Source organism: Halichoeres trimaculatus, unplaced genomic scaffold (assembly GCF_033239565.1).
Source record: "Halichoeres trimaculatus isolate MK-OKI-2021-1 unplaced genomic scaffold, fHalTri1.1 fHalTri1_scaffold_12, whole genome shotgun sequence".
Lineage (NCBI taxonomy): Eukaryota > Metazoa > Chordata > Actinopteri > Labriformes > Labridae > Halichoeres > Halichoeres trimaculatus.
This window is the reverse complement of record NW_027437190.1, coordinates 9,386,961-9,414,933: the sequence shown is the minus strand read 5'-3', so window position 1 is coordinate 9,414,933 and position 27,973 is coordinate 9,386,961. Positions and strand designations below refer to the sequence as shown.

The 27,973-nt window shown below is 42.3% G+C and overlaps 1 protein-coding gene across 3 annotated transcripts; it reads left to right on the top strand.

Moving 5' to 3' along the window:
- The first annotated feature begins 216 nt into the window (after nt 1-216).
- dop1a (DOP1 leucine zipper like protein A) lies at nt 217-27,803 on the top strand. Of its 3 annotated transcripts, none has more exons than XM_074682925.1 (37): nt 217-659; nt 1,794-1,989; nt 2,546-2,727; nt 2,829-2,999; nt 3,538-3,727; nt 3,985-4,083; nt 7,393-7,492; nt 8,280-8,389; nt 9,109-9,223; nt 9,308-9,428; nt 9,591-9,710; nt 10,045-10,162; nt 11,142-11,171; nt 12,269-12,535; nt 14,756-15,281; nt 15,901-16,184; nt 16,272-16,424; nt 16,532-16,629; nt 16,752-17,017; nt 17,135-19,265; nt 19,524-19,635; nt 19,851-20,033; nt 20,332-20,457; nt 20,665-20,799; nt 21,069-21,124; nt 21,253-21,357; nt 21,596-21,662; nt 21,890-22,034; nt 22,498-22,577; nt 23,164-23,273; nt 23,529-23,678; nt 24,821-24,882; nt 25,273-25,425; nt 26,137-26,273; nt 26,388-26,608; nt 26,865-26,994; nt 27,188-27,803. In XM_074682925.1, the coding sequence occupies exons 2-37, from the start codon at nt 1,852-1,854 to the stop codon at nt 27,494-27,496; spliced, it is 7,500 nt and encodes a 2,499-aa protein (XP_074539026.1). In that variant the 5' UTR covers nt 217-659; nt 1,794-1,851; the 3' UTR covers nt 27,497-27,803. The 3 variants fall into 3 exon arrangements, with proteins under 3 accessions (XP_074539026.1, XP_074539028.1, XP_074539027.1); XM_074682926.1 differs by having other exon boundaries at nt 218-659; nt 8,307-8,389; XM_074682927.1 differs by lacking the exon at nt 11,142-11,171.
- The last annotated feature ends 170 nt before the right edge of the window (nt 27,804-27,973 follow it).

The following is a 27,973-nucleotide window of genomic DNA, read 5'->3' as shown; positions in this document are numbered from 1 at the left end:
TAATAATAATAATAATACAATTCTTTATTTGTATAGTTGGAAAGATCTGAAATATGAGACAGATACCTATGGGAAAAGATAAACTTTTGTTTTGAAGAAATGAAATTAAAAATCCGGATACTGTGCCTTTAAGTGACTTCGCACGCGGAAGAGCCGAGCGGACGTGATGCTATTACGTTTTTGGCGCTGTTACGTTTTTGGCGCTGTTACTCCAACCCACAAACCCAAATTTGGAATTTCAACTTCCTTCCACTTCCGTCACGTCCGTGCTGTGACTGCAGCTCGTTGTGAGAGGGACGCTGTGGTTGGACGACGTGCCGCTGATCTGCAGTGCAGTCTGGGAGCTGTCAATCGTATCGCTTTGTATCTCTGGCACCGAAAGCCACTGACGCGTTCATCTGTTTATTTACACTCTGCAGGGCAATACGTGAAAAAATAAGAATATGTAGGGCATTAATATACGGTGTCAGCTTCAAGGGTCTTCTTGCTGAGGGACGTGACTGAAATGTATTGGTGACATCGGAGCCAGGCCCTGCATCTACATCATTTAAATAACCGACTAGCTAGCCTCCTGCATCTGTTATTGACGCTGTCAGCCGTTTTTACCCTGTGTATCCGGCACATGTTTGAATGACATTGGTGGCCTATATATTAAACCGGTAAGCTCTTTTATAAGGTTTACATTTAAAGGTTGTAAAGTGTACACGAGCTGGCGTTTAGCTACACTCATCTCACCTAGCTCGTGACAGCAGGTAGCTGCTAGCTAAACATTAGCTAGCTCTCTCTAACCACAGTATTGTTTTTATTATAATTATAAATGGACCTGAACTGAAAGTGAGGCAATACTTATATCATATGTGTATGTCTTTCTTATAAACAGGCAAAGATGTCCGACAGGTTACTCTTTTCTTGCTCCACCGTTATTGTTTGTTGACACTTTGCTTCCTCTAACAGTAGTGTTTGTCTAAGAGCAAACCTGACAGCTGTCCCAAGCTAGCTTTCAGACAAAACATCACATTTTTCTACATAATAAACTGTAAAACAACTTTCCCTTCAACTGTATTATGGTGGAAATGACTTAAAACGTTGTTAAAAAACCTACACAAATGACTTCCACGTTATATCCCATTAACCCTCTTCAGAGCTGATATCTTGACAGTGTCGATACACAGGTGTTGATTATGACGCTAGGAGTGAGCTCGATGGCTCACTGAGATGCTGTGCTGAGATCATTATTTGCTACTGAGTCACCGTTAATCTTGTTGGTTCCACCTTTCCAGATGTGACAAAGCATCAAAAAACGGATTACTGATTGTATTTCTAATCCATTTCATTCCCCTCTTAAATGTTATACAAACTCTACAGTTTCATAATACTGTAAAAATGTTTGGTCTAATATCCTTTATCCAACTGTTACTCTGTTATCAGGACAGATTAATTGCAGGTCAAAAGATCACCTCTTGCTAGGTGTTAGGAGTACTTTGTGTTCTTTCATTACAAGAAAAAAAACGTATTTACTAATTGAAAAACATGTGCTGGGAAATTAACATTAACTTAAACCTCTTACTTGATAGAAGTACCTAGCCGTACAGTCGTCAGTCTGGGTGATGCTTAATGTTAAAAGATTTTAAGAATGCTTTATAACGTAAAACATTAGTCATTACTCATGATGCGAGCACAGTTTGCTTCCAAGGTGTTTGATTTGACAATACACAATCGCCTCCTCTACATGCAGACACAAACATTAAATAACTTGTTTGTCTATTTTTTTTTCTTTTTTGTCTGTATTTCAGGAGTGATGCACTTATGTGTGCCTGGTGTTTTACATTAGCATACTAACAGCCCAGGAGAATGAATGCAGAGGAAGTGGAGCTGCTCAGTGACTCCAAGTACAGGAACTATGTGGCAGCAGTGGACAAAGCTCTCAAGAACTTTGAGTACTCGAGTGAGTGGGCAGACCTCATCTCTGCGCTGGGCAAACTCAACAAGGTAAGACAGGCCACAGCTGGACTTATACCCTACTGTCTGTGTTTAACAAAGTAATTGCCACAATCATACTCTTTAATATTGAGAGCTAGATTAAAACAGGTTGTAATTTAGTTGGACAGTAACACGAGGTCTACATATATATCGGGCAGAAGCTTTACTTAACAATAAAATGACAGTTATAAATTTAATGGAAGCTAATTTAAGCTTTATTGCATCAAAAAATGGCTGTTATAGCCAGATCTTCATCCAGTAGGAATAATCTAGACATACTTAGAGAGAATGATTTGTTCTCAATGTAATTTAGTTAATTATTTAGTCAATTCAGGCTGTGTTAATTACAAAGGAATAATGAAAAATTTGCATTTTACTAGTTATCTGCCTTTATCTTTTTTATGTATATTCTGTTTTTGGAGAATTGATTGCAATTGTGGTTATGAAATTGTGATTGTACAATACATGTGTGAAAAGCTAATAAAAACAATTCAATAATATTGTGGCATAAGAGTTGGAGTAAAGGTCATTATTTATACTAAGTTTTCTTTATTTCCCAATGAAGGTCTTGCAGAACAATGCAAAATACCAAGTGGTTCCTAAAAAGCTGACAATTGGCAAGCGGCTGGCCCAATGCCTCCATCCTGCCCTGCCCAGTGGGGTCCATCGCAAGGCTTTGGAGACTTACGAGATTATCTTTAAGATCATTGGACCCAAGAGGCTGGCCAAAGACCTTTTTCTTTATAGGTAATACCGTCATACCACTTCCAGTGGCCTTAAGTTATCCGGAAAGAAAGCTTTCTGCTAATATCAGATCTTGTCATCTCATATATTTTTCATTACTGCAGCTCTGGGCTCTTCCCTTTACTCTCCAATGCCGCCATGTCTGTGAAGCCTGTGCTGCTGGGGCTCTATGAGACCTACTACTTACCCCTGGGAAAGACTCTGAAACCAGGCCTGCAAGGGCTCCTAACTGGGGTGCTGCCTGGTCTGGAGGAGGGCTCTGAGTATTACGACAGGTGAGACAAGTACGGGAAATGACCAAAAAAAAAAACCCCTGAAAGATACTTAGAGTGGTCATGTTGGCTCTGGAAAAACCATTAAGAGAAATCAGTTTATAACATAATGTGGGTGGAATTGATTTTAGATTGTATGAATGATACATGAGATAGAAATGAGTCATGGCGAGACTAATGTTCCCAGCAATGAAAAGAGAAGATCAGAGAAAGAGCAGTGTGGTTTTTAAGAGTTGTTAACTGTCTTTATCTCTGTTATTTTTTGCACAGATTTAAATCAGTCAAAAAAAAAAAAAACAAATAAAGAAAACTGAAAGTGTCCATAGCTCTTGAGCGTTGACTCTCACAGACCTTAGAGGGTGCTCCAATCACTGGATAGGGCCGTGTGGGTCAAGTAACAAAGAGAGGAGCTGACTCATCAGGGCTTCTGCATGGTCTCCCAAGGAACCAAAACTTGTAATCATCCCTGTTTGATGATATCTGTTGTCACAGGTCAGTACTTCCCAAGCAGGCTCACTGTGTCCTGTGTGTGTTTCAATAGAACCAACACCCTGTTGGAGAAGGTGGCTGCAGCCGTGGAGCAGTCGGCCTTCTACAGTGCCTTGTGGGGCAGCATCCTGACCAGCCCCGCCGTGCGTCTCCCTGGGGTGTCTTTTGTTCTTCTGCACCTCAATCGCAAGCTGTCCATGGAGGACCAGCTCTATGTCATGGGCAGTGACATTGAACTCATGGTACATGAGAGCACGCTGCATCACAAACACCCCTCACCTTCTTTTGGGCATTTAAACATCCATACCATTAAACCAGACCACATAACCAACATGAGATGAACCGGTATAAGTTCATTCTCCTAGATTGTTGAGCATTGCAGATTTAACTTTAAAGGCTGTAATGACTGAAGTAGGTAAACATTGATCAGGATTCTTATGTTCTACATTGTATTGGATACACTATTTGTTTAATAAAATTGTGCCTCTGTTCTCACCAGGTGGAGGCGGTCAGTACCTCAGTCCAGGATTCCAGTGTGTTGGTGCAGAGAAGCACCCTGGATCTTATCCTCTTCTGTTTTCCCTTCCACATGAGCCAGGTATGAAAAGCTGTGTGACTCAGGCTTTGCTTTAGTGTAGCTCATTGATATTGTGTGTGTCACATGGGCTGAATACATGGAGCAGGGATGTTACACACGGTCAAGGTATGCATATTATGTTCTGTTATGCCAGATGTTTATGTTGTTGCTTGTGCAGGATTTGAGGCCATAGAAATACACTTGATTTATAAACAGTTTTTAATATATTGTCATTGATTGATGGTAAACCCACTATTGTACTCTGCTCTATAAAGAAGTAATTATTGAAACCACTTTAAGCAGTTGTAGTTCACTTGGTGTTAAACACTTCCTATTCTAAACCGATGAGCATCAACTGGCAGTCCGTGGGTCAAAGCCAGCCCGCTGTAGCTTTCCATCCGGCTCACAGAATATTACTGTAAAATACCCCAGTGAGAAGCACAAACTGTTATTTTATTAATCTATTTTCTGAGTCAGCCCTCTGAAAAGTAGCTTGCATCATAGCCTGCTTTCATTTAAAAAGAACAACGATTTGGTGTGTGCAGAGACACACTTGTTGCCCTCTCTTGTTTGTTTAAAATTTGCTTAGTAACTCTGCTTGCATGGGAGTCTTGAGATTTCAAAGTAGAGATGTTGCATGCTTTGTGACGCCTCAGATGATATTTTTTTAGCAGCAGTGACAGTTTCACCGCAAATCAGGCACACAGGTAGAGTATTTCCAAAAATTGGCAAAAAACATGCGAATTAGCCTCAGTTGAATGTGGTGGGTTTATTCACAATTTTACTGACGTTTCTGTGGGCCGCTGAGCTGTTTATCTCATCTCACAGTGAAACAAATCACCACTAACATCAACAACTCACCCCTGTACAATACTTATCAGACCATTCTACATTAAAGTTGCGCTTTTCTGTGTCAACCTTCAGCTTCAGACTCTTTTTTGAGAGAGACATTTTCTTCCTTTGTTCTCCATAACCTTAGACACTGCATTCGACAGTGACTGACAGCCTCACAAATATACAACCTAAAATTTTGCACTTGCCCCCTGGTGGCTATCTGCATTACAGATAATAAGGGTCTGTTACCACCAACAAATACTAAACAATAAGTTAAATTTGGAATGAAAATAATATATCAAATAATTATATATTGTTTAGGATACAGTATTAAGTGTATGTATTTCACAACAGCATCTGGCCCTCACAGCATCTGCTGAAAATGTTTGGCCCTTGGACAAATGTAGCTGATGACCTCTGATCTAAACTATGGGAGGACTGCACAGTTTTGTGAATGTAACAAAAGGAAACTACTAGCTGCCTAAATTAGAATGAACAGTGCAGTGCCCTCTTGGTTTCACTGAGCTCTGTGGTGAGTGCTGCAGAGTCAGCTGATTATGTTTGACACACTGTTTGAGAGTTTTGAGTTAACCATAGTAGTTTGTGAAGTTGTTAAAGTGGGCTTTTCATGATAGCTAAGAGTATTATGTTTAATTACTGTTATGTTGTTTCACATGCATGTGTGTGTTTGTGTGTCTTCCTCGTGTGAATTTGCACATGTATGATGAGGAAAGTCTAAAAAAAGCCAACTATGGTAACTTATGCTGGCTGCTTGTTACAGTCGTTACATAACACTCCTGGATCTGTCAGGGCCTGGGGTTTCATTTATGAAACAGTGGGAAGAATTCATCCTAACAGTGTATGCATGCCAAACAAGCTGGAAATTGCACACACCAAAAATAACTCAGATTTATGTTGGTCTTGCCTCCTATTCCGCCCCCATTCATCTATGTATAGTTAATGCAAAGTCTCCTATGAATTTAAATGTATTCAAATGAGCGGCAGATGAAAGCTGTGAATCACAGCAACAACTGAGAGGAAGGAGTGGAAAATAAAGTTTGTGATTCTACTAGCAAATGAATTGGAGGTCAGAGAGTGCACATTTTGTTACTTACAGCAGGAGGGATGGACAAAAATCAGCATGTGATACCACGTCACTTCACGAATGGTTTAGCAGTGCAGGCCAGTGCAGTGTATGAAAGTTGCCTGTAGCTTAAGTTCTCACACTTTTCTCCAAAACTGTGAAACCCTAAGAAGAACTGTAAACAGGTGCAGGTAATTAAGTGACGAAAGTGTGTGAAGGGGATGTGTCTGGTCTGCACCAAGGTTGTAATAGTTAACTAAAACAAAACTAAAAACAAAAACTAAAATTTAAACTACATTGCAGATAACTTAAACTAATAGAAACTAAAAAACAAAACAAAAACGATAAGTAAACTAAAACTGTATCTTGTGTTCACAAAACTAACTGAAACTAACTAAAATTATAGAGAAAATGCCCTTAGTTTTAGTTTCTGACAATGTTAATAGCCTCTAGGATTTAAATTAATCCGACACATTTTCCCAACCAATTTTACGACAGTTTTCGGCAGTCGTCGGTGCCGTATGGCACAATCATAGCGATGTACTGGGACGTGCTTGTTTACTGCACTGACTGGCTGTGCGCTGTGCTGCGACAAAACGTGGTGGAGCGATGAATCAGAGCATCTGTAATAGTTTAATTGCATGTGAGTCTGACTTTAACTGTATTCAAGTCTGCCTTTCTTGTTAGAGTCCAAGTTTCTAAATATTTAAGCTCATATTATATTGTTTTATATAGTTTTTGTTTATATTATTTTTATGTAATTTAGGTTAACATTATTTTAATATAATTTATGTTTATATTTTTTATACCAAGTTTATATTATTTTCTTGTGTTGAAGGCAGCAGCCAACAGTTCAGTATCTGCATTAGCTGAGCAGTGAGCACTATGTTGAACTGGAAAATAAACAGTATGACAAAATATTTACTCTGACCTTTTTGAATCCTGCATCTGGCAAATAAGGAATGAAAAAACTAAAACTAAACTAAAACTAAGCCTTGTTGCAAAAATCAAAACTAAATAAAAACTAGAATGCCTGCTCCAAAACGAATCAAAACTAAACTGTAATGAAAAAAATTTCAAAACTAACTAAAACTAAACTATAATGACAAATCCAAAACTATTATAACCTTGGTGTGCACACACTGTGCACTGTAAAGTCTTTATTAAAAGTACACTTGGCAACACTTCACAGGATGAGACAATATCAACAAAATACTGTTAGTATGAAAAGTGTTATGAGATGATTTTAGGCCTTTTTTCATGCACATGCTACTTTTATAAATGCGACCCCTGTGCACTGATCTTTTCTGACTTCTGCAATGTGTGCTTGTGTTTGTTTGTCTTTGTATATGTGTATGAGTGTGACAGAGAGGAACAGTCTCTAAAGTTCTGGTCTGTTCTGTTGTGTTCAGGCAACTCGCCCTGACATGATCCGGATCCTGTCAGCAGCTTTGCATGTGGTTTTGAGAAGAGACATGTCGCTCAACCGCAGACTCTACGCCTGGCTGCTAGGTGTGATATGCACACACACACACACACACACACACACACACACACACACACACACACACACATGCACAGAACAGTACAGTATTAGATTCTGTCCATACGAGAGTGTGCTTAGGGCTGTCATGCTAACCACAGAAATTACTGTGCTATTAACAAGCCAACATAGCATGGCAGGCTACCGTCGCAAGTGGATATGACCTCACCTCACGACTCCTCATGTTCAGAAAGACGCAACGGCTGCTGCCTGACCACCTGAGCCAGAGCATCAAACCAAATGAAAAGAACCAGACACTTTAGATCAGGCTATTTGTAAAATCTGTGCTAAAATAATCCAATGATATGAGGAAACACATCAAAGCTGAGGTTTCACCCAGCATGTATCCATCACCAATGAACTGAAAACGAATTCTCTCTTTGATACCATTAAAAAACAATTTGCTGAATTATTAAATTAGGGATGGATCAATAAAACTGCGAACTGATCCGATCAGCCACCGTGAATCACTGCAGGGGGAAATTCTTCAACACAGCAACCATGGAAACAGTTGTCCCTAATGGGAAATCAGCCATGATTTGAGTTACTAAAAACAAAGAGATTTTATGTTCATGAACACTCTTCTATCTGTTGTGGTCACTGTCTTCATTTATTTCCTCTTCTTTGCTACTCACTGCGGATGAACATAATGGTAAGTGCATGCATGGCTTCAAATGGTTACTGGATGTGTTAAGCTAAATCTCCTCTTCAGAACTGTTATTACATGATTTTAACTGCCTGTTTTGTCTTATGAAGGCTTTGACAACAATGGGGTGATGACAGGCCCCCGCAGCACACGCCAGAGCAACCCAGAGGAGCACGCAAGCCACTATTTCAACACCTTCTCCAAAGACATGTTGGTCCAGGTGAGCCTTTAAGCGATTTGTGAAATGTAGTGGATTAACGTTTGTTGAGTTCGAGTCTAAAATCAGCCTCCAAAAATTCCCCAAATCAAATGTCGGTTTGAGGTAAGGTAGTGTTTTTTTCTGCAGATCACAATCGTTCACGTTGGCCCTAAAAATATCTCAGTCCCCTTTAATGCTCATACCTACACATCCCACACCGTCCCGGGGGTTTGCTTAAATGCTGTACTCTCTTTTTTGTCTCCCAAAAGCCCATCCTTGTGAAGAAAGATCCTCAGTTCTCTCTGTAATCTGTGACTTTCAAGCTCAGTACAGCCTTTGCTCTCCTCACATGTGTCCTGGTACTCCAGGGGTTGGAATACAGGGCACACGGAGCAACCAGGGGAGGTTTTGTTTTTTAACGTTTTATATTTTTTTGTTTTTGTTTTTTATTTTTGGTTTGTTTTTTTGTTGCTGGCTCTGCCATCTGCTCTGAGTTAGTTATTCAAGCTCGCTCCTTTGGGAGAAGCTTTATACTTCAGAGACCGTCTGTTCCTGGCTTCAGCCTATTATGTGGCAGACGAAGCGTGAAACAAATACAGAAACAAAAAAAATCAAAGAGGGCTCAATGCAAAATCTTTGAAATGGTCAAAAAAATGTGCCAAAAGTGGCTTTGGAGTTTAGAGGTATTTTGAGCTTTGCTCTTATCAAAGTGTTTCTGTGTGTGTGTGCACCTCTTTTAGGCAATGGTGGGGATTCTGCAAGGCAAGGCCCGAGGTGGGGAAGAAGAAAGCATCCTCATGCACGACCTTAAGCCATTTCGCATCCTTATTAGTTTGTTGGACAAACCGGAGTTGGGTAAGCAGTATTAAAGCGTAAACACAGATACTAAAATAAATACACAGTTTGTGTCATCTCATGTGTCTGTATCCCTCGCTTCAGGTCCAGCAATCCTTGAAGATGTTCTGATCGAGGTGTACAGAACCCTACACACACAGTGCAGAACAGAGCTGGACCTCCAGAACCAGAGTCCCTTTAGTAAAGACCACACACACCTCAGCAGGTCAGTCACAGTTTAAAAAGAGCAACAAGGTTTTTTTAATTCAGCTGATGAAATTACCAAACAGTTAATGTCTCTTGACAGCCATAGCTCCTCAAAGTATACAATAAGTTTTTCTTCAGCACAAAAATCATAGTTTGTCTATTTCTTCTCCCCCTGTCTTAGCAAACTACGAGAGAACAAGAAAACGGCCGAGTTGATCAAAACAGCCAATCTACTGTTCAACTCTTTTGAGCCGTACTACATGTGGGACTACATCGCTCGATGGTTCGAGGAGTGCTGCCGGTCTGTATATTTAAATTGTTATTTCAGCACATATACACCCAAGTCACAGCTTCATGAGGCACAACTTGCCAGTATGATACTGCTGAGAGTGAAGGTCTAAAGAATAGTATCTGAGACCTTTGGATATGATTTGTTGTTAAGGGAGCTGATCTAAGACTCAAAGAGTACAAAAGATGCCTGACGTACAGCCTTCAACATGCCCTGCTATTCTGTTGGGCTGATAAAAAGTACATTTACATTTCTGCCAAAGCAGAGCAAAGCAGAGCAAAGTGAGTGCTCTCACACACCCTTAACTCTGCATACCTAACCCAAAATCATCATGTTTCTGTAACAGGAGGACAGTCAACAGCAGCACTCGGGCACCTCAGCACGCTGGGAGCTCAGATCCCCCTGAGCTGTCATTGGTGGAGTTCTGTCAGCTGGTTGACTTCCTGCTGGATATTGTTTCATTGGTGAGACTCTATATTTTTCTGCCTTTTTTCCCTGAAAAAAAAAAAAAATCATTTAGCGGACGCTTTTGTTCAAAGCGATGTACAACCACATTTTTGTTTGACTTCCACATTCTCCAATTGCTCATCTTAATGAACCTTTTTTCTTTTCATTTAAGACACTCACCCTTTTCTAAGTTTAATTACTTCTCCCTTTAGGCTGTTGTGCTTTCTTTCTCCAATTCTTTGTTTTTTCAAGGTTGTATTGGCTTTTTTAAATTAAATTTAATTATTTTCTACCTCTATCCCTCTGTTGGTATTATGTCTCTCTTTCTTCTCCATCATTTTCTTTCTTTAGACCTCTCCTGCTCACAGTGTTCCTCTTTCTCTTTCTTGTTGCCAAATTTTTGTCTTAAAAATCCTCACGGCCCCTTGTCTTTTGTCCCTGCGGGGACTCTTCCATCACATTCTGTCTCTCACTCCCTCTCAGCTTCTTTTTGTATCCTGTGTTTTTAATACGGGAACCCTTATGAATATATGCAGTTTTGCTCCCATGCTGTCAGATTTGTTGTTCCACTCCATTTTTGAAACCAGTTCTGAGATGCTGCACTCAGGAGATGTGTGTACCGCCCATCTCTCCAGTGTCTGTGCACTGTGTGAAATCTCTTCATAGGTTCAAAAATGTCTTTTTCTTTTGTCTGCCAATAATTTTGTTTGCATCCTCTCAGAAATAGGCTTTTCTACAAAGTATTTCCAATCTGTGTAGTTTGGAAATCCCTCACTCCCTTATTTCCCTGTTTGAGTGCTTGTTTGTGTGAGAAAGAGAACTTTGTGTTCTGTTGGCGTAAGAGAGAAAAGGAAAGTGTGTATGGGTAGTGTGTGTGTGTGTGTGTGTGTGTGTGTGTGTGTGTGTGTGTGTGTGTGTTTCTGCGAAACAAGTGTTGTGTGGCCTGTGCTCTGCTTGCTCTTGTCTGTTCAAACTATCTGCTCTTTCTCCTTGAAGCCTACTAGAAGCATGAGGGTAATCTGCCAGGTAAAGTACTGCTCTTTCCTGCTTTTTCACCTCACCCTGCTTCACTGAGGCTACGATAACATTTCTGCAATGTCCTGCCAACATCCCGCAGCCATCTTTGTTCCCGCTCCGCTTTGAGTGATCATTTCAGTGTGACTGACTGACTGTCATGATAGAATGATTAAATGTAAAACAAAAGACGTGGGATTGTAACATCACGTGGTGAAAACTTACCCTGGCTGTTTGTTCGGTGTGGATCTTGTGAAAATGAAATCTCTGCCCAGTGTGTTTGTGTTTTCTGTTACGCAATGCATGCAGCCACACGCTATAACGTTGCTCACATATTTGTTAAAAATATGATGTAATTGGTGAAATGTTTATATTTATGTTGTTTTTCTTTTTTTTTAAATATATTTTTGCTCTTGATTTGTTTAGTAAGAAAGTGTGAAGTTAAAACACCTTTATACAACAAACAACATAAAAATCAGCACATTCACCACAACACATTAAGTGCAAGAGGTCATAAAACCATGTATGTTCATATGGAAGAAGGTCTAAAGGTCAGTGAATACAGAGAAAACATAGAAAATAAACAAAATTGAAGATCAGGTGATTTTTGTTGGATAAATTGTGTAAAAACAAATACTTTAGGCAGAAAGTGACAGTAGCAGATGGTTATTTTTTCCAATTGTTTAGAATGTCGATTTTTATCTTCTCAGAGTCTGTTATAGTGTGAAATACTTTCTGCATATGCAAAAAAAAAAGAAATATATATTTTTTTAATTATCAATTTAAAATTCTGAAAAATGTACCTTAAAATATCAAAATCTGTTATTGATTGTAAAATTGATGCATAGTTCAGGTGTAAACAGTTTCAGTATTTTTACATAGAAGGAAAAAAAGATATTGGTTTTCATTCTGGAGTAAAATGTGTATTGAATGTGCATTTATTTTTTTACACGATAATGTCACATTAGTGTTTTTTAAGACTCAAATGAAAGTAGATCAGTAGAGTTGGTGAAGAGAAAGCCTTTACTCCATTAAATCATATTCCTCACCTTGGACCCATGCAGCTGTTTGTGCCCTTTCTTAACTTCTGTTCTTTTTATCATGTCCAGGAGACCTACATTGAGATCCAGACCGAGCATCTCCCTCAGTTGCTCTTGCGCATGGTGGCAGCTCTCACCTGTCACTTGCAGGCCCTGGGCCTTGGAGAGCTCACCCACTGCCTATGTCTGTGCTCCAAAATCCTCAGCAAAGTGCAGCCACCACTCGTGTCTCCTCTGGCCCTGCCGTCGGGCCACCGGGCTCAGGGCCTTACAACTCCAACTGGCAACCTCTCAAACTCAGCCAGGGACAAGAGCAGAGAAAAGGAAGAGAAGCCGGTAAGACAGATTGTCAAGAATGTTTAGAAAATATGAAACCAGTATATATTTGCAGAGTGTTTTTGCACTATTTCATGAATTGGTACCTTTGATAGTGATCTTTTCAGGGGATTTGTCAGTTTTAGATAAACCAAAACTAAAGTGATGTAAATCAACTGTTGACAACTTTGCCAGCTGATCATTCTGCTCTCTGATACTTAAAAAGTCATTTAATGATAAAAGCAGAGAACTCTTTGCAGCCCCATTAAAAGCAAAACCTAGTTTGTCCCACTTCCCCCACAAGTTACAGCCCAAAACTCCATCAGTTCAGGCTCTGATGGTGTGCCCTGGTCCCTAAACAGGGACCTTCTGGCTCCTGTTGGCTCCTGCTAGCCTCCTGCCCTGTGCTCTGTTTGCTAGTTGGTCCCTTGACTGGCCCTGCCATCCCAGGCTCCCCTGACATAAGGGGTTTGAAGAGTTGTTGAGAACGGATGCTTCATTTGGCTGTCCGGTCTTCCTGGTCCCTGCCCAGCAGCCTGGTTGTTAAAGTGTTTCAAAGCTCAGGGACGTTTAATTAAAAGTTCAGTGAGACTCAGGCCCAGAGATGGTCACAGGCTCGATAGGTCGAGATAGGTCCATGAGGAGTAGAAGAGAGAACAAGTAGAAAGACAGAAGATGGTTAACAAACAGCTGAGCCCAGCTTGCCTTTTCTCTCTGAGGAAGAAGAGGAGTAGACTGGCTCGTTGTGCCTCCTGGGTGAGCCATCTCCATCGGGTTGGAAAACATTTCACATACATCCCCATAACAGTGTAGCATACGCACAACCCCACCCCCACCCTGAGGGACGCATAGGGAACGTGCAAGCTAACGTGCCATCTGAGGCCAGGCTCCAGGATTTGTTTGCTTCCTTTATCCAAATTCATCCTGGGAAGTCCTCGGGCTCCCAACGGCTTCTTTAGACTGAGGATCATATGAACCTAAGTTTTCCAGTCTGTCTGAAGCAGGATGCCCGCCTGGTGTACTGTTCAGTGTACACAAGTCCCTCACAACACACCCAGCAGTAGTGTGTATACTAAAGTAAGACCAGCCCTCACAACACACAACTGTGGAGTGGTGAGGTGAACAGGTTTGGTGGGATATCTCAAATAGAAAAACTAACACAGAAAATGCATTTACTACACAACTCAGGGAATTATTAATACATCTTAATTATTAATACATCTCTTATGGAATGTTAAAAATCAATCAACAATGAAATGCTGAATTTTCTTTAAATGTTAATGTGAAAGTGTTCAGATGTAGACTTCAGAGGAAAACTTTGTATCGTAGATTTGGTTACCTGACAGATACCGCAGCATTGCAAGATTGATGCTTAGCCTTAAACTAGAAGCGAGGACATAAAAGAGATGGTCTTATAAACTCACTTTTTCTCTGGTGGTGGACACGTTAATAGAGTCTTTCTGTTCTTGTGTTCTACTCATGATGGCTTAATATGAGATCAGACTCTGATACTGTTCTGATGTTGGGTTTTTGTTTATAGTATAACATGAGCTGCTCTAGAGCTGCTGCTTTTGGAAAACATCTTGAAATTACCATAGACTGTATATAGAGTGGACAGCGTGGCTCCACAATTTACCATAATATGGTTTTGAAGCCCAAATTTCTCCCGTCACAGGTGCAGCCATTGGTAGCAATTGAGAGACTGTGAGGGATTCTGGGAGAATCTGAGTGGAGCCAGATGACAAAAATAATAATTATTTTTTTCTTTCGTGAGTCTTATCACTTCTTGACTTTACCTCCCAAGATATTTTACAATCCCCCCAAGAAGACACAAGAAAGGCAGCTGTCAATCATCGTTAAACGTGATGTAAAACCTTGTTTTTAACCTGTTATAGCGAACAAAAACAAAGCCTTTCTGGAAAAAAAGGACTAAAATACAAGGCAGCAAAATGGTATCTTCAACTCACTACAACAATCGGACCTCTACGAGATTTATTCATTTTTTAAAGTTTCACCACAGCCCATCTGGAATGACCGGAGAATCAGATTTTTTGACCTATACTGCAGCCAGCCACCAGGGGGAGCAGTTTTTGTGGCCACCTCACTTCGAGCTGAGCAAGATCACGTCCATTTTTTAAAGTCTATGGAAATAGCATTCATTGTGATTTGGCATTATACAGAGATAACTTGATATCAGCTTAACTTCTTTCATGGTTTTATTTATGCTCTGTCTTTCTGCAGGTGTTACCCTCTGCACTCGAGGTCTCTGGCAGTAGTGAGGTGTTTGAAGATGGAGAAAACCTTCAAAGCAGTCGCTCCACAGAAAGTGGATTCACAGACTTTGTCCAGTACCAGGAAGACGGCCCTGAGGGTTCAGAGGGAACCTCTCATCCTCACCCAGCAATTAAAGCAGGCCGCCGCTCTTCAGGCCCCTCGCAGAGCAAACCCCTGGACAAACCAGTCATGCAGTGCTGCCTGGAGCACTTCCAGCAGTTTCTCTCCAGACTGATCAGCCTGTATATCACACCTGGGCAGGGCCCCAGAGCTGAGGCCGACAGGTGTGAGGTCATGCAGTCAGGTTCCCTGGGTTCAGAGGACTTCAAGCACAGCAATCAGATAGAGTCCTGCTCAGGATCCGGTGTGGTCCAGAGGGATTGTGTTGCTGCCTTCACTGCTGCCTGTCAGCTCTTCCTGGAGTGCTCCAGTTTCCCCGTCTACATCGCAGAGGGCAACCTCAAGTCCTCACCCGCACAGGAAGAGCAGCTTGGTAAGCACCAATGAGTGTGTTTCTACTCATAGTATGCTAATAATTGCTGTTTTTGCTGAATGATTAAGTAGATTTATGCTAAAGGTACGGTGGCCAGTGGGTGTCAGATGATTTGCAAAAGCCACAACACGAATGCAAGAGAAAAAACATGAATGCAAAAGCGAACACACAAATGCAAATGCATCTTCACCTGTTATAAACAAAGTGCCGTAGGTGTTTCACATTGTAATATCCTTTTTAGTACTTACATTTTATTATTCACTGGAAAAAAAAACGTCATCTTATATTTAGCTTTATGAATCAATAATGTTACATTAAACTGTATTTATCATGGCAGAAGGTATAAAAAGAAAACAATTATTAAATTATCATAACTTTTCTGTGTCCGTTAAGATAACTCTCCTCTTAACTTCTGTTGTGTTGTGGCCTTTGCATTTATTTTGTGGCTTTTGCTTTCCTGTTGTGGCTTTTGGATTTTTGTTGTTGCGTTTGCATATCGGCTGACACCTACAGGCCACCAAAGCTTTTAAATTGAAATATATTTTTCCATCTGAACATAAATGTTTGGTCCACGTAATAAATGTTTGTTTAAATACTTAATCCCCACCCTGCTGTGCAGACAGTGAGCAGGTCCGTCTGCCAGGGTGGCTGCAGACCCTGATGGATGCCTGCTGCCTTGCTAAGGACTTCAGCCTCCAGGGTGTTGCTATCTCTCTGCTCATGGACCTTGTGGGACTCACCCAATCTGTTGCCATGGTGACTGCTGAAAGTGTGGCCTCAGGTGGCAACTCCGAGTCCACTCAGCCCATGAGTCCCAGCCAGGGTCGTGTAGCAGTCGTCATCAGGCCACCACTCACTCAGGGCATCCTCAAGCACATTGCTGAGAAGACCGACTTCTTCAAGGTAGAATCATCCTGTTAATACAGAACTGACTTATTAGCAGGGCTGAAATTAACACTGTTAACACTAAATCTTCACTCCTTCCTCCAGAATGTGGCTATGATCTTATGGGACCAGCTGAGTGAGGCAACACCTCAGCACCATCAACGCAGCGTGGAGCTCTTCTACCAGCTCCACAACTTGGTGCCCTCCTCCAGCACCTGTGAGGATGTCATCAGCCAGCAGCTCATGCACAGAGACAAGGTTTGCACTTTTGACACTTTAAATCAAAGGCAACACCCAAAATACCAGCACACACTTAACTCAGGCCGCAGACTGACGCAATGTGCAAATGTTATTTTCCCTTTCAGAGAATACGACTGGAGGCCCACGTGAAGTTTTCTGTGCTGTGGCATTTAACACGTGATCTCAACATGACCAAGTCTTCTTTTAACCGCACATTCGACAGGTATGGGAGCCTCAGAGTTATCATGCCTCATTTATCTGAAGAGACAGCCATACATATAGCTCCTCCACCAGGTGTCTTTTTTGTGAATCATTTGTTCTTTCACATCTTTCCCTGGTCTCCAGGTCTCTGTTCATCATGCTGGACAGTCTGAGTTATTGGGATCCGTGCACCAGTGCTGTTGGTCGTGGTTGGCTGAATCAGGTCCTTCAGAGACATGATATTGCTCGGGTGTTAGAACCACTGCTCCTGATCTTACTCCACCCTAAGACCCACCGAGTGTCCATTCAGAGGGTACAGTCCCAACGCCACTGGGCCCAGGTCTTGCCTGAGCCTCGGGATCAGGACCAAACAGACGCTATTTACACTCAAGACTCTGGTTTCTCTGACAGTAAGCAACAGCCAATATCTCTTCTCTTTACAGATCAGTGTCTATTTGGTCTCTTTGACAGTGACAGATTGAAAATGTGTCTCCTCATGACCTTTTCCCGTCTCTTCCTCTTATTAGATTATAGTCAGATCCATGGAGAGAGGGTGTCACAAGATGATCTCCGAGGCCTGACAATCGGTGACATGGAGCCTTTCTGTCTCACAGTTAACCCCTTGAGTGATAGTCTGTCCTTACTGAGCCTGAGCAGCGAGAACCTGCATCTAGCCGGTGAATATCAGCCTTCTGAACAGCAGGGGGAGCAACAGAGCTCTGAGTCAAGTGGCTCTCAATCATCCACAGTGGAGAACGGCAGCTTTGAAGACCAGGAAGGTGTCAGCAGCACAGTCAACGGCTCAGACCAGCAGCCTGGTTTCTCAGATGACATGTCTGAGGACTCTGTCGAGGAGGCTGTGTCCTCTGTTGTAAAAGAACTGATAGACAGAGTGTTGTGTTTAGTGGAAGAAGGATCTCTAAATGCTTCACCTCCTCCTGAAAACTGGCCCCAGACAGACACAGACAGCACCTCCTCAGATACCTCCACAGGCCTCCGTCTCGACTCCGGCCCACCCCCGGCCTCTAACCACCAGACACTCCCTGAGATGCTGGCTGGAGGAACTCTGGAGTTTCTCTCTGTCACACCAGCTGATTTGTCTTCAGATGAGCAGCACAGAGAAGGCATCACTCGACACAGCTCATCACCTTCTATTGTCACGTTGCCAGACAGCTCCAACCCAGTTACCACTGACAACAGCCTTCGAGTGGATGACCCTCAAGGCCGTAAACGTAGCCACAGCAGCACCCAGCTCAGCCTCAAAGGGAAGATCATGGAGAGGCTGGTGGACAAATCTCCTGGTGCAAAGCCTAAAATCAAGAAGACCAAAAGGAAAGAAGAGGAGAGGCAGAGGAAGTTAGCGAGTCAGGCTGAAAAACTGCGACCTCCAAGTATTTTCTTTGGAGACAGCCTGGATCTGGAGAACTGGTACAGCTGTGGGGAGGGAGAGGTGTCAGAGATTGAAAGTGACACTGGTTCACCCAGTGGGGGCTCTGGGGTTACTGTTGGAAGTGCTAGTGTCACACGACGCAGATCATCCCCTGCCCCACCACGTTTCAACATCCATCCCCTCTACCAGCACGTCCTCCTCTACCTCCAGCTGTACGACTCCTCCCGGGCGCTCCACGCCCTGTCAGCCATCGCAGCAATGTTAAGATCTGCTCCCTCAGGGTTTGTAAGTGCCATCTCCACCACCAGCATCAACAACACCTACACTCCACAGCTGTCCTTGCTCCAGAACCTCCTGGCCCGTCACAGAGTCTCTGTCATGGGCAAAGACTTCTACTGCCCGATCCCCCAGGATTCACACTCCCACTCATTCCGCAGCGCCATGTACCTGGAAATCATTATTTCACTCTGCCTCTACTTTCTAAGAAGTTATTACTCAGCCCATGTGACAGCATCCCCTCAGGACTTGGCAGGGAACCGGGCGATGCAGCTGACCAGTGTGGAGGTCTTGACTCTGCTCTTCAGTGAGCTCTCCAAAGTCACAGGGGGCTCTGCCAAAGGCTTTGCTAGTTTCATCAGTGATGTCCTCTCCAAGTGCAAAGTTCAGAAGGTGGTCCTTCACTGCTTACTCTCTTCAATATTCAGCGCCCAGAAATGGCACGAGCAGCGGTCATCAGACGTCAACGTAGCCACAGTGGAGGAGGGTCTGTCTGAGGACAGTGTCATCAACCTGTCAGAGGACCAGATAGACAGCTGCAGCGCTGTCCAGTCCCAGCTGCTCAGACTGCTGCAGAGCCTGGTTGTTCTTGAGCACAGAGTCCTGGTGCCAGCCGAAGAAGGAGGAGAAGGCGGACCTGTGGGAGGAGGTTCAGTGGGTGGAGGGTCAGGAAGCAGTGTTGGGGCTGGGTTTGAGATAATTGGAGGGGAAGTGGAGCATGTAAACCCTCAGCAGCCGATGACATCGCTGCAGTATCTTCATGGTCAGCCTATCACTGCGCAGGGCATGTTCCTGTGTGCAGTAATCAGAGCCCTGCATCAGCACCACTCGTGTAAGATGCATCCACAGTGGATTGGACTCATCACTGCCACCCTGCCGTACATGGGCAGGGTGCTGAGGAGGGTGGTGGCTTCGGTAACCCTGCAGCTGTGCAGGAACTTGGACAATCTTCTTCAGCAGTACCGCTATGAAACTGGGATTACTGACACCAGGTATTACCTGAAGCATCTATCATACTGATGAGATTCACTATAATGATGACATTGGCTGCCTCCAGGCACAACGTACTTACAGCTCATAGTAATTAACAGTTTGGCAATATTTAGCCACTAGATGGCACTCTAGACCACAAGATAAACCTGATAAAAACGATAGCTTTTGGATTCCACTGCTGTTGATGCTGATGAAGAATGCATGGTTTAGATTTGCAATTGTGTTGATTAGACTGTATATTCTTTTTTGAACAACAGACCTCAGTGGATGGCTCTTGGCATCCCTCCTGACCTGATCCTTACAGTTCTTGAAGGGGTGACAGCAATCATCCATTACTGCCTGCTGGACCCTACTTCCCAGTACCACCAGGTGAGGGCAGTAAGCACCCACTCACTGATCTAAATTCATCTTCATTTCACTAAATTCTTTATGTAAATAACTTCCCGAACTCAGGTTCCTCCTCTGAATTTTAATCAAAAACTAAATGAAACCATTCATTTGATTACACCCGTACTCAAAGAGGCTGGGTTCTCTGTTTCTTAAAAATATTGAAGTACTGAGAGTTTCACTGAATTTTCTTCCAGTTACAAGCTAGTGTTGATCAGAAGCACCTGGCTGAGGCTCGTTCAGGTATCCTGTCCATCCTCCACACCATCATGTCTTCTGTGACCCTGCTGTGGAGCGTCCTTCATCAGGCGGATAACTCTGACAAACCAGCTGCTGCCTCTGCTGCTTCCACTTCCAACATCAACCTGGGCTCCACGAAGGTACATGATGCAACTTCTTCTGGCAAAGACTGAATGACTTCTTTACTGCTCGTTTTAACAATACAGCAAGATGACTTTGAGGTTTTGTCTCATCAAGGCCAAGTTGACTCAAAGAATAACAAATTGTTGAACACTTAGATATATTTCAGTATTTGACTGTTGTTGTCTAAAGCTTTGTCTCAGTAGAATAGGTCTGAAAGGTAGAGATGATAGAATGAAATATCAAGAAGAGTTAAACTTTTCTTTTATGTTTGCCTCAGATTTTCAGGTCTAATCAAACTTACCATCTGTTTCACAGAACCTACGGCAGCAAATCTTGGAGCTGTTAGGTCCAATCTCTATGAACCACGGAGCCCATTTCATGGCAGCCATTGCTTATGTTTGGAATGAGAGGAAACAAGTCAAAGCTCCAGTTAGAAATAAGGTTGGTGTTTTTATAAAGACTGTACGCTAGTACTTGTAGTCGTATGTGATACTTTTTTATACCTCAATGTTGTGGTAAACCATCATACAGTGGTGCAATTTACAGGAACATGTACTGCTCTTAGAAGATGCTCAGACAGCATGGAGATGTTGTCCATGATGAAGTGTTCAACCATGTAAACTATTTAATCTACACCACATCTCACAGGTAATTCCTTTGGCGAGTGAAGAACAGCTGCTGCTGGTGGAGCTGGTTCGTTCAGTAAGTGCCATGCGCACTGAGACGGTCATGCAGACTGTGAAAGAGGTCCTGAAGCAGCCCCCCGCCATAGCAAAGGACAAGGTTTGTGTTCAAGTGATTCCTTTTAAACTCAGTCAACAACTATTTTATCTCTATCCACTTTTTCCTCTAGATAAAGCTACTTAACAACACATAGCTTGAGCTTCTGTAAACAATATCATCACAATTATTGTCATTGTTGACAAAACAGGAGGAGTCTTTTCATGCCTTTTTTTTCTCTGTATCAAGTACAACAGGTTGTTTAAGAAAGGTCTTGTGATTATCATTTTGCATCAGTCATTCATTTCATGTCATTTCTTCGTTCACTACAGAAGCACCTTTCTTTGGAGGTCTGCATGTTGCAGTTCTTTTATGCCTATGTCCAGAGGTGAGCCCCCCGCTTTATATCATACTGTTACTGAAGTGAAAGCTGCTAATATTGCTGCAGAAGCTCCATATGTGCAGAGTCTTCTAACCTGTAAAACATTTTACATCTTATTTATGTGTCTGTCTCAGGATCCCTGTGTCCAGTTTAGTGGACAGCTGGCCGTCTCTGCTGGCACTGCTGAAGGACTCAGTCCCATTGGGCCTGCCTGCCCCTGGACAGTTTCTGATCCTCGGGTTGGTTTCTCCTTCTTTTTCCTCTTCCTCTTCTCTTTCCTTTCAGGTTTCCCTGTTTCCTCAGAAAATCAAGGATATTATACAGAGAGTTTTTTAAGTGCTTCTTTTCTGTTCTGGTTCAGAGGTTCTTTATACTTCAGCGGTCCCAGGGATTTGATCTGCTTCTGTTAATTACTTGAACATGATATTCAACTTCTGAAAAAAAAGTCATTCCCTTGTTCACTTTTTTTGTGTGCAGAGTGCTAAATGAGTTCATTTTGAAGAATCCCAATCTGGAGAGCAAGAAGGACCAACGAGAGCTGCAGGTTAGCACTGCAGCCACCTCTAATCCTGTTCAACCCCCAACTGTTCCCACTATGTTTTCTATTTAGACTGTGATGCCCTTGTTTTTTCCTATAAGGCACAACTTGATTTATGAAGTTAAACTTTAATGTTGTAAATCTTCCTGCAGGATTATAAATACACTGTAGAAAAATAATCAGAGCTGACCTATTTATTAACTGTAGAACCTAAATGTTGCTTGTTTCTTCAGGATGTGACCCATAAGGTAGTAGAGGCCATTGGGACAATTGCAGGCTCCTCTTTGGAGCAAACCACGTGGCTGAGGAGAAACCTGGAAGTGAAGGCTTCTCCTCAGATAGTGGTAGATGGAACCAACCTGGAAGCAGATGTAGAAGGTAAAACTGCCTATGAGTGCGATGACTGCATCATCAGTGCTGTATAAAACAGATAGATACAGAATAACCCTGCTCGAACTAAACCACAGCTTCTAATGGGACTCAGATATTATTTCAGTGTTGTCTTGAGAATAATGTCTCAGTCTGTCAGTTTAAGCTTTGATCCGTTTTAATCAAATGTGATTTAGCAGTTAGGTGAGCAGCTAGAATGTTGACCTTTATGTGCATGTAATCAGGATTGTCTACGTATTACAATTACACTACATTACTTATTGTAAGCTAAAGGCAGCTATTCAAGTGTGTAATGAGCAAATACTCATAATATGAGTTTTTTTTATCTAGATGAGAGGGTTCAGAGCATGAAGCATGTGAAAAGTGAACATTTATGTCATAGTGTGCCTGTTTGCATGGCAATAATAATTGGGCAATGCTACTAAAGTTTGCAATGTGTGTGTTTTTGTAGATTTAATGCTCACAGTGATGGAGGCCTCCAGCTTCACTCCATCAGTGTACAGCGTTCATGCCCTCACACTGCTGGCTGAGGTAAACCCATCTCTCTGTGCTCCTGATTCACTCATTCTGCACAAGTGTTGAGTCTCATCAGTCAGTGACTCTGCAGATGATTCCCATTGTTCATCATGATGATGTCTCAAACTGCTCTCACTCACATTTACCTGCACTGTTTGAGCGTGTTGCTCTCAGGCACAGCCCTGCAGCACACTAACACGCTCCCACTGAGCTGATTTAGGACCCCCTCTCCACCTCTTCTTCAACTACTATTAGTGAACTGATAAATCAATCTGCTCAATGAATTGTGGGGCTTTGAATGAGCTGAGCTGGGCAGTCAAACTCTCACCACCTTTTACCATTCAGGTTGTTTTAGCTCAGTGCTTTGCTTCATGGTACTAACTGATTGTAGATCCACCTGTTTATTCAGACAATATATCAGCCCAACACTGAATCAGTTGTTTATACAGGTATCTCCTCCCCCTTCATGACATTTCAAAGCCAAGAAATCAATGCAGCTCATTATTTAAAGATAAATGCTTTTGTGTCTAAGAAGAAAGTTAATCGGTGTTGTCCTCTGAAAGCATGTGACACTGATCTGAATGCTGAATTTATTTGCCAGGTGCTGGCTCATCTTCTGGACATGGTCTTCTACAGCGATGAGAAGGAGAGGGTCATCCCACTGCTGGTTAATATCATGCACTATGTAGTGCCCTACCTCCGTAACCACAGGTAGAGATCACTGTTCCCACTTCATAATATTGAGTAAAACTTGATGGTTTCTAAAACTTTCTTTGCATCTTTGCATTTAAACATGTTAATTTTACATCTTTTTTTTTTAAATAAAATTATGGATGAAGGATAAACACATGACCTGATTTGTGGTTGAATAGAAGTGATTTTGTAAGAAGTGTGATGATAGAGCAGGTAGAGCAGTTGGAGCATTTCATATTGCATCCTTTATGCATTGACTGTTTCTCCTGGCAGTGCTCACAACGCCCCCAGCTACAGAGCCTGCATCCAACTGCTGAGCAGCCTGAGCGGGTACCAGTACACCCGACGTGCTTGGAAGAAGGAGGCCTTTGACCTCTTCATGGACCACACCTTCTTCCAGATGGACTCCTCCTGTGTCAGCCAGTGAGTACGAGTAGGAGTGTGTTGGTGACCACCTTTGCAGACGAATGTGCATCCTGAGTTTTTACACTGAGAGAAGTGTGGGGACTTAAAGGCCTTAAAACCATCAACAAATTCACCATCAATAACATGAGTTTGATGATTTTCCTGGCATAAACCTGTTTCATAGAAAGTGTAGAAGTTACTTTCATAATTTCGTCTCAAACAACTGCTTCATTATATTTAAAATGTATAGAAATTGCATTTTTCTTTTTGATACTTCCTCAGGCTGTTAGATCATCACAGTGTGCTACAAAATAATAGTATCTGAACTATTTTTTCTATATTTTCAGGAAGTTATAGGTTTAAGTTGATGTTGCCATTTGGAATCCAGAAAATGAAATGCATCTCCAAGTTAATTCAAATGACATTTATTCAAATTGTTTTATCAAATAATGAGGTTTTCCTTTGAGTATTAATGATGCATGTAGGGTTAAAGAACACGAGTGAAGGGAAAATGATGTGAAAATTTTGTTAATGTATGTAAAAGTCATAGACTGTATAAAACATGGACGTAGCCTCCGTGATGTCACCCATCTGTTTCTGATGCCTTAAAATGAAGCCACTCCGTGTACGCAGCCACGTTTGCTATGACACCGGCTGTGAGTTTCATTTCAAACAGTTACAGGGTGCTCGTCAATCAGGTGACCTGAGCTGTGTCTCTGATTGGACAATCACAGGATCCTAATAACTTCTAAACTGAGGAGTTAGAAAAAAACTCACTCACCGTACAGTGTGTGCCGCTAGTGAAATCAGCGTTTTAGACCCAAGCCGTTCTTTAAACCAGGCTGTAAATGTGTTTTTAATGCTGTAAAAGTCTGTTTTTATGGCTGGGTGTGTACGTGACTTTTGGTCTCTGCAGCCAGCCTCAAGCAGATTATCAATGAACAGCACTTATGCATAGGCTTCATTTTTACGAACCAGATGTTGCCCCTGGGTAAAAGTCAACAAGCATATAGATTCATCTTTTTTTATTTTACATAAACAAATAAGAATATTTCTGCTTTAGGTATTTCACTACTGGTTTTACTTTCCACTGTGGTTAATCCTATGTCTGAATGTTTCACACAGCATTAATGTGATCATAATTCTCTTTTTTTTTCCAGCTGGAGAGCCATCATTGACCACTTGATGACTCATGACAAGACCACATTTAGAGACCTCTTGAGTAAGCCTAACGATTAATATTTAATTATAAAAAATGTAGATGTTACTGCTGGGTGAGGCTACAGATCATTTACCAGATCATCGTCTACAGGGTCCTCTGTGATCTACTCCAGCCATATAACATCACAGCCAGCACTGATTCTGCATCCTACAAATTGACTTCATTGAAATAAGCTCTTAAGTCTGTTGCCCCATAAGCTGCATGTAATGATTTGCTTGATAGCTTAACTCTACCTCATGTAGTTTTCTGCTAATGTCACTCATTTTACTTGTGGAGCTCTGATTTTGCACATTATCTACCCTTCGTTCAGATTTAGAAAATACAGTTAAAGTCACATAACGGTTTAAATTTTAGGGGAGACAAACATTGACTGTGTGTGTTCCTCTTCAGCTCGGGTGGCGGTAGCTCAGAGCAGCTCTCTGAGTCTCTTCACAAACCGGGATGCTGAGCTGGAGCAGAGAGCCATGCTGCTCAAACGGCTCGCTTTCACCATCTACAGTAGTGAAGTGGACCAGTACCAGAAATACCTCCCAGACATACAAGGTGAACAATTTACACATTTACTGTTCATATACCAGGGTTTTATTCATGTATGAGAGACTGTTTCCTGTTGGAGACAGCTCAAGATGAAAGTTTTTTATGTGTAGTAAGGAAAACTTTCCTATCGGACAAGATAAATCTGCTACAATCTGACAAGTCATGCAACACAGCAGCCTGTCTGCTACAATGTGGTGTTAGTTGCAGGTTTGTGCAATAATTTGTTACCTGACAGTGTTGAACATTTTGATGACCCAGTACATATTTCATATTCTGGATCTTAGTATCCAGAATGTTGCCAGGATCTGGATCGTACTGTTACATCTGTCAGAAATTATGGCGACCTTGTCTTGTATTGTTTTGCAAAGCAATCCTACCATTTATCTTGGAGTTATTTACACATATGGTGGAAACGGCCCTATCTCGTAATGATAAAGAATTCTTTAAAAAAATCCTGGACCCAGACGGTGATCCAGATCACCTCCAAAATTTAATCAGTTCTTCCTTATTACATTTTGAACATTTCCTGATCTATTTGTTACTTTTTGAGCTATGTTGTTCACAGACAACAGATGAACTCTCCCAAAAACTTAACTTCCTTGGCGGGGGTAATTAACCGCGTCTTCATGTGCTATGTCGACACAAGGCTGTGTGATCCTGGTACAGCCTCTAAAAGTCCATCAGTTCACTTCTCTGACAGTTTGTCTGTGTGTTCAGAGCGTCTGGTGGAGAGCCTGCGGTTGCCTCAGGTGCCCATCCTCCACGCTCAGGTGTTCCTGTTCTTCAGAGTCCTGCTGCTCCGTATGTCTCCTCAACACCTCACCTCCCTGTGGCCCACCATGATCACTGAGCTGGTGAGAGCAGCACCTCACTACCCACAGTCTCTTAATTGTTAACTCACGTCAGCATCGTGTGTGTTTTTTTCTCCTTCCTCCATCTTCATACACTATACATGTGTTTGTCTGCAGGTTCAGGTGTTTCTCCTGATGGAGCAGGAGCTGACAGCAGACGAGGACATCTCCAGAACGTCGGGTCCATCTGTAGCGGGATTAGAGACCACCTACTCTGGTGGAAACGGCTTCTCCACCTCCTACAACAGCCAGCGATGGCTCAACCTTTACCTGTCTGCCTGCAAGCTCCTGGACCTGGCTCTGGCTCTGCCTCCTGAGAGCCTGCCTCAATTTCAGATGTTAGTAAAGCCTGAGTAATAATAGCCTTTGTTTGTGGATGGGTTTTCAGAAATGATTTTCTGAGTGTTGTTGTTCAGCATGCACACCTGTCAGTGTTTGGAATAGATGAGAACATTAACTGAGAGAACTGCAAAATGTGGCATAAAAACAGATGGACATATGGCTGAGGAATCTGAACATTCATCTCTTAAAGCTGTTAACTTGTTAAAGAGGTCAAAAATGTGTCGTTTCTGATGGAGTCCTGCATCATTTCAGGTACCGCTGGGCGTTCATCCCAGAAGCATCCGACGATTCAGGATTGGAGGTTAGACGTCAAGGCACTCACCAGAGAGAGTTTAAGCCTTACGTAGTCCGACTGGCCAAGCTACTGAGGAAACGAGCCAAGGTATCTTATCCTCCCTCTGTCTTCACACAGTTATTAGATAATGAAGATAAATGACTGTGTCACTCTGAGTGTTCAAGAGGGTGTGCTTGAAAGCTTAATCTGTTTCATCCTTACTGCACCATTTCCCACCCTCAGGATTGGCAAATTAATTCTTCCCCCCAGATATTTAGTCACGTGATTCTTCCCCTCTTAGAAAAATCCAGAAGAAGACTGCTCCACTCGGACCCTGTCCTGGGAGCCCGGTCACCTCATGCTGACCCTCTACGTGATCCGCAGCATGGAGCAGCTGCTCCCTTTCTTCAACCTGCTCAGCCAGGTGTTCAACAGCAAGGCCAGCAGCCGCTCAGGTCCCTCTTACACCCATAATCCCACTGATGCCTCCTTCCGCGGCAGCAAGGAGGGCCACAAACTGGAGAGCCAGAAAGTGTTCTGGAGCCGAGCTCGACAGAACATCGAGGAGATGGTGGAGAAAGACTTTCTAGAAGGTCTTATCAAGACGTGAGGACACAGCAGGGGGAGGGGGAGGGACTAACACACAACTGATCAACACTAGTGAAAAACCTCAACTTTACATAAGGAAACAATGGAACACAAATGGGAAATAATTTGTACATTTTTTGTATTTATAATGATAATTTTACTTTTAAAAGCTATTGTATTTAATTATTTGTACATATGGAACAGCTTTGATGACTGACTTTTAACATTTTATTTGAGTCCCTGTGGACAAAGTGAAGATGCTGTGCCATTCCATATCGATGTGACTTAATAAAGATTTCTAATGGGAGGGTTACATAGGCTCTGTCACTCTCATTATGACATGCGAAATGTTCTAACATCAAACAAACTGATATTTTTGGGGAGTGTTTAGAGAGGTTAAGTGTGGACATATGAAGTTGTACTGCGGGGGTAAAGTGGTGTAGGAGTTAAAAGAAAAAGAGCTGTTTCCTCAGCGGGCACTTTGACTCGTGTACAAGTT

Bases quoted from the DNA above. Each gene is read 5' to 3' on its own strand.
- dop1a (XM_074682925.1), top strand. From the start codon at position 1,852: ATGAATGCAGAGGAAGTGGAGCTGCTCAGTGACTCCAAGTACAGGAAC. The intron at 2,728-2,828 runs GTAATACCGTCA...TCATTACTGCAG, and splicing joins AAAGACCTTTTTCTTTATAG to CTCTGGGCTCTTCCCTTTAC. The intron at 26,995-27,187 runs GTATCTTATCCT...TTCCCCTCTTAG, and splicing joins TACTGAGGAAACGAGCCAAG to AAAAATCCAGAAGAAGACTG.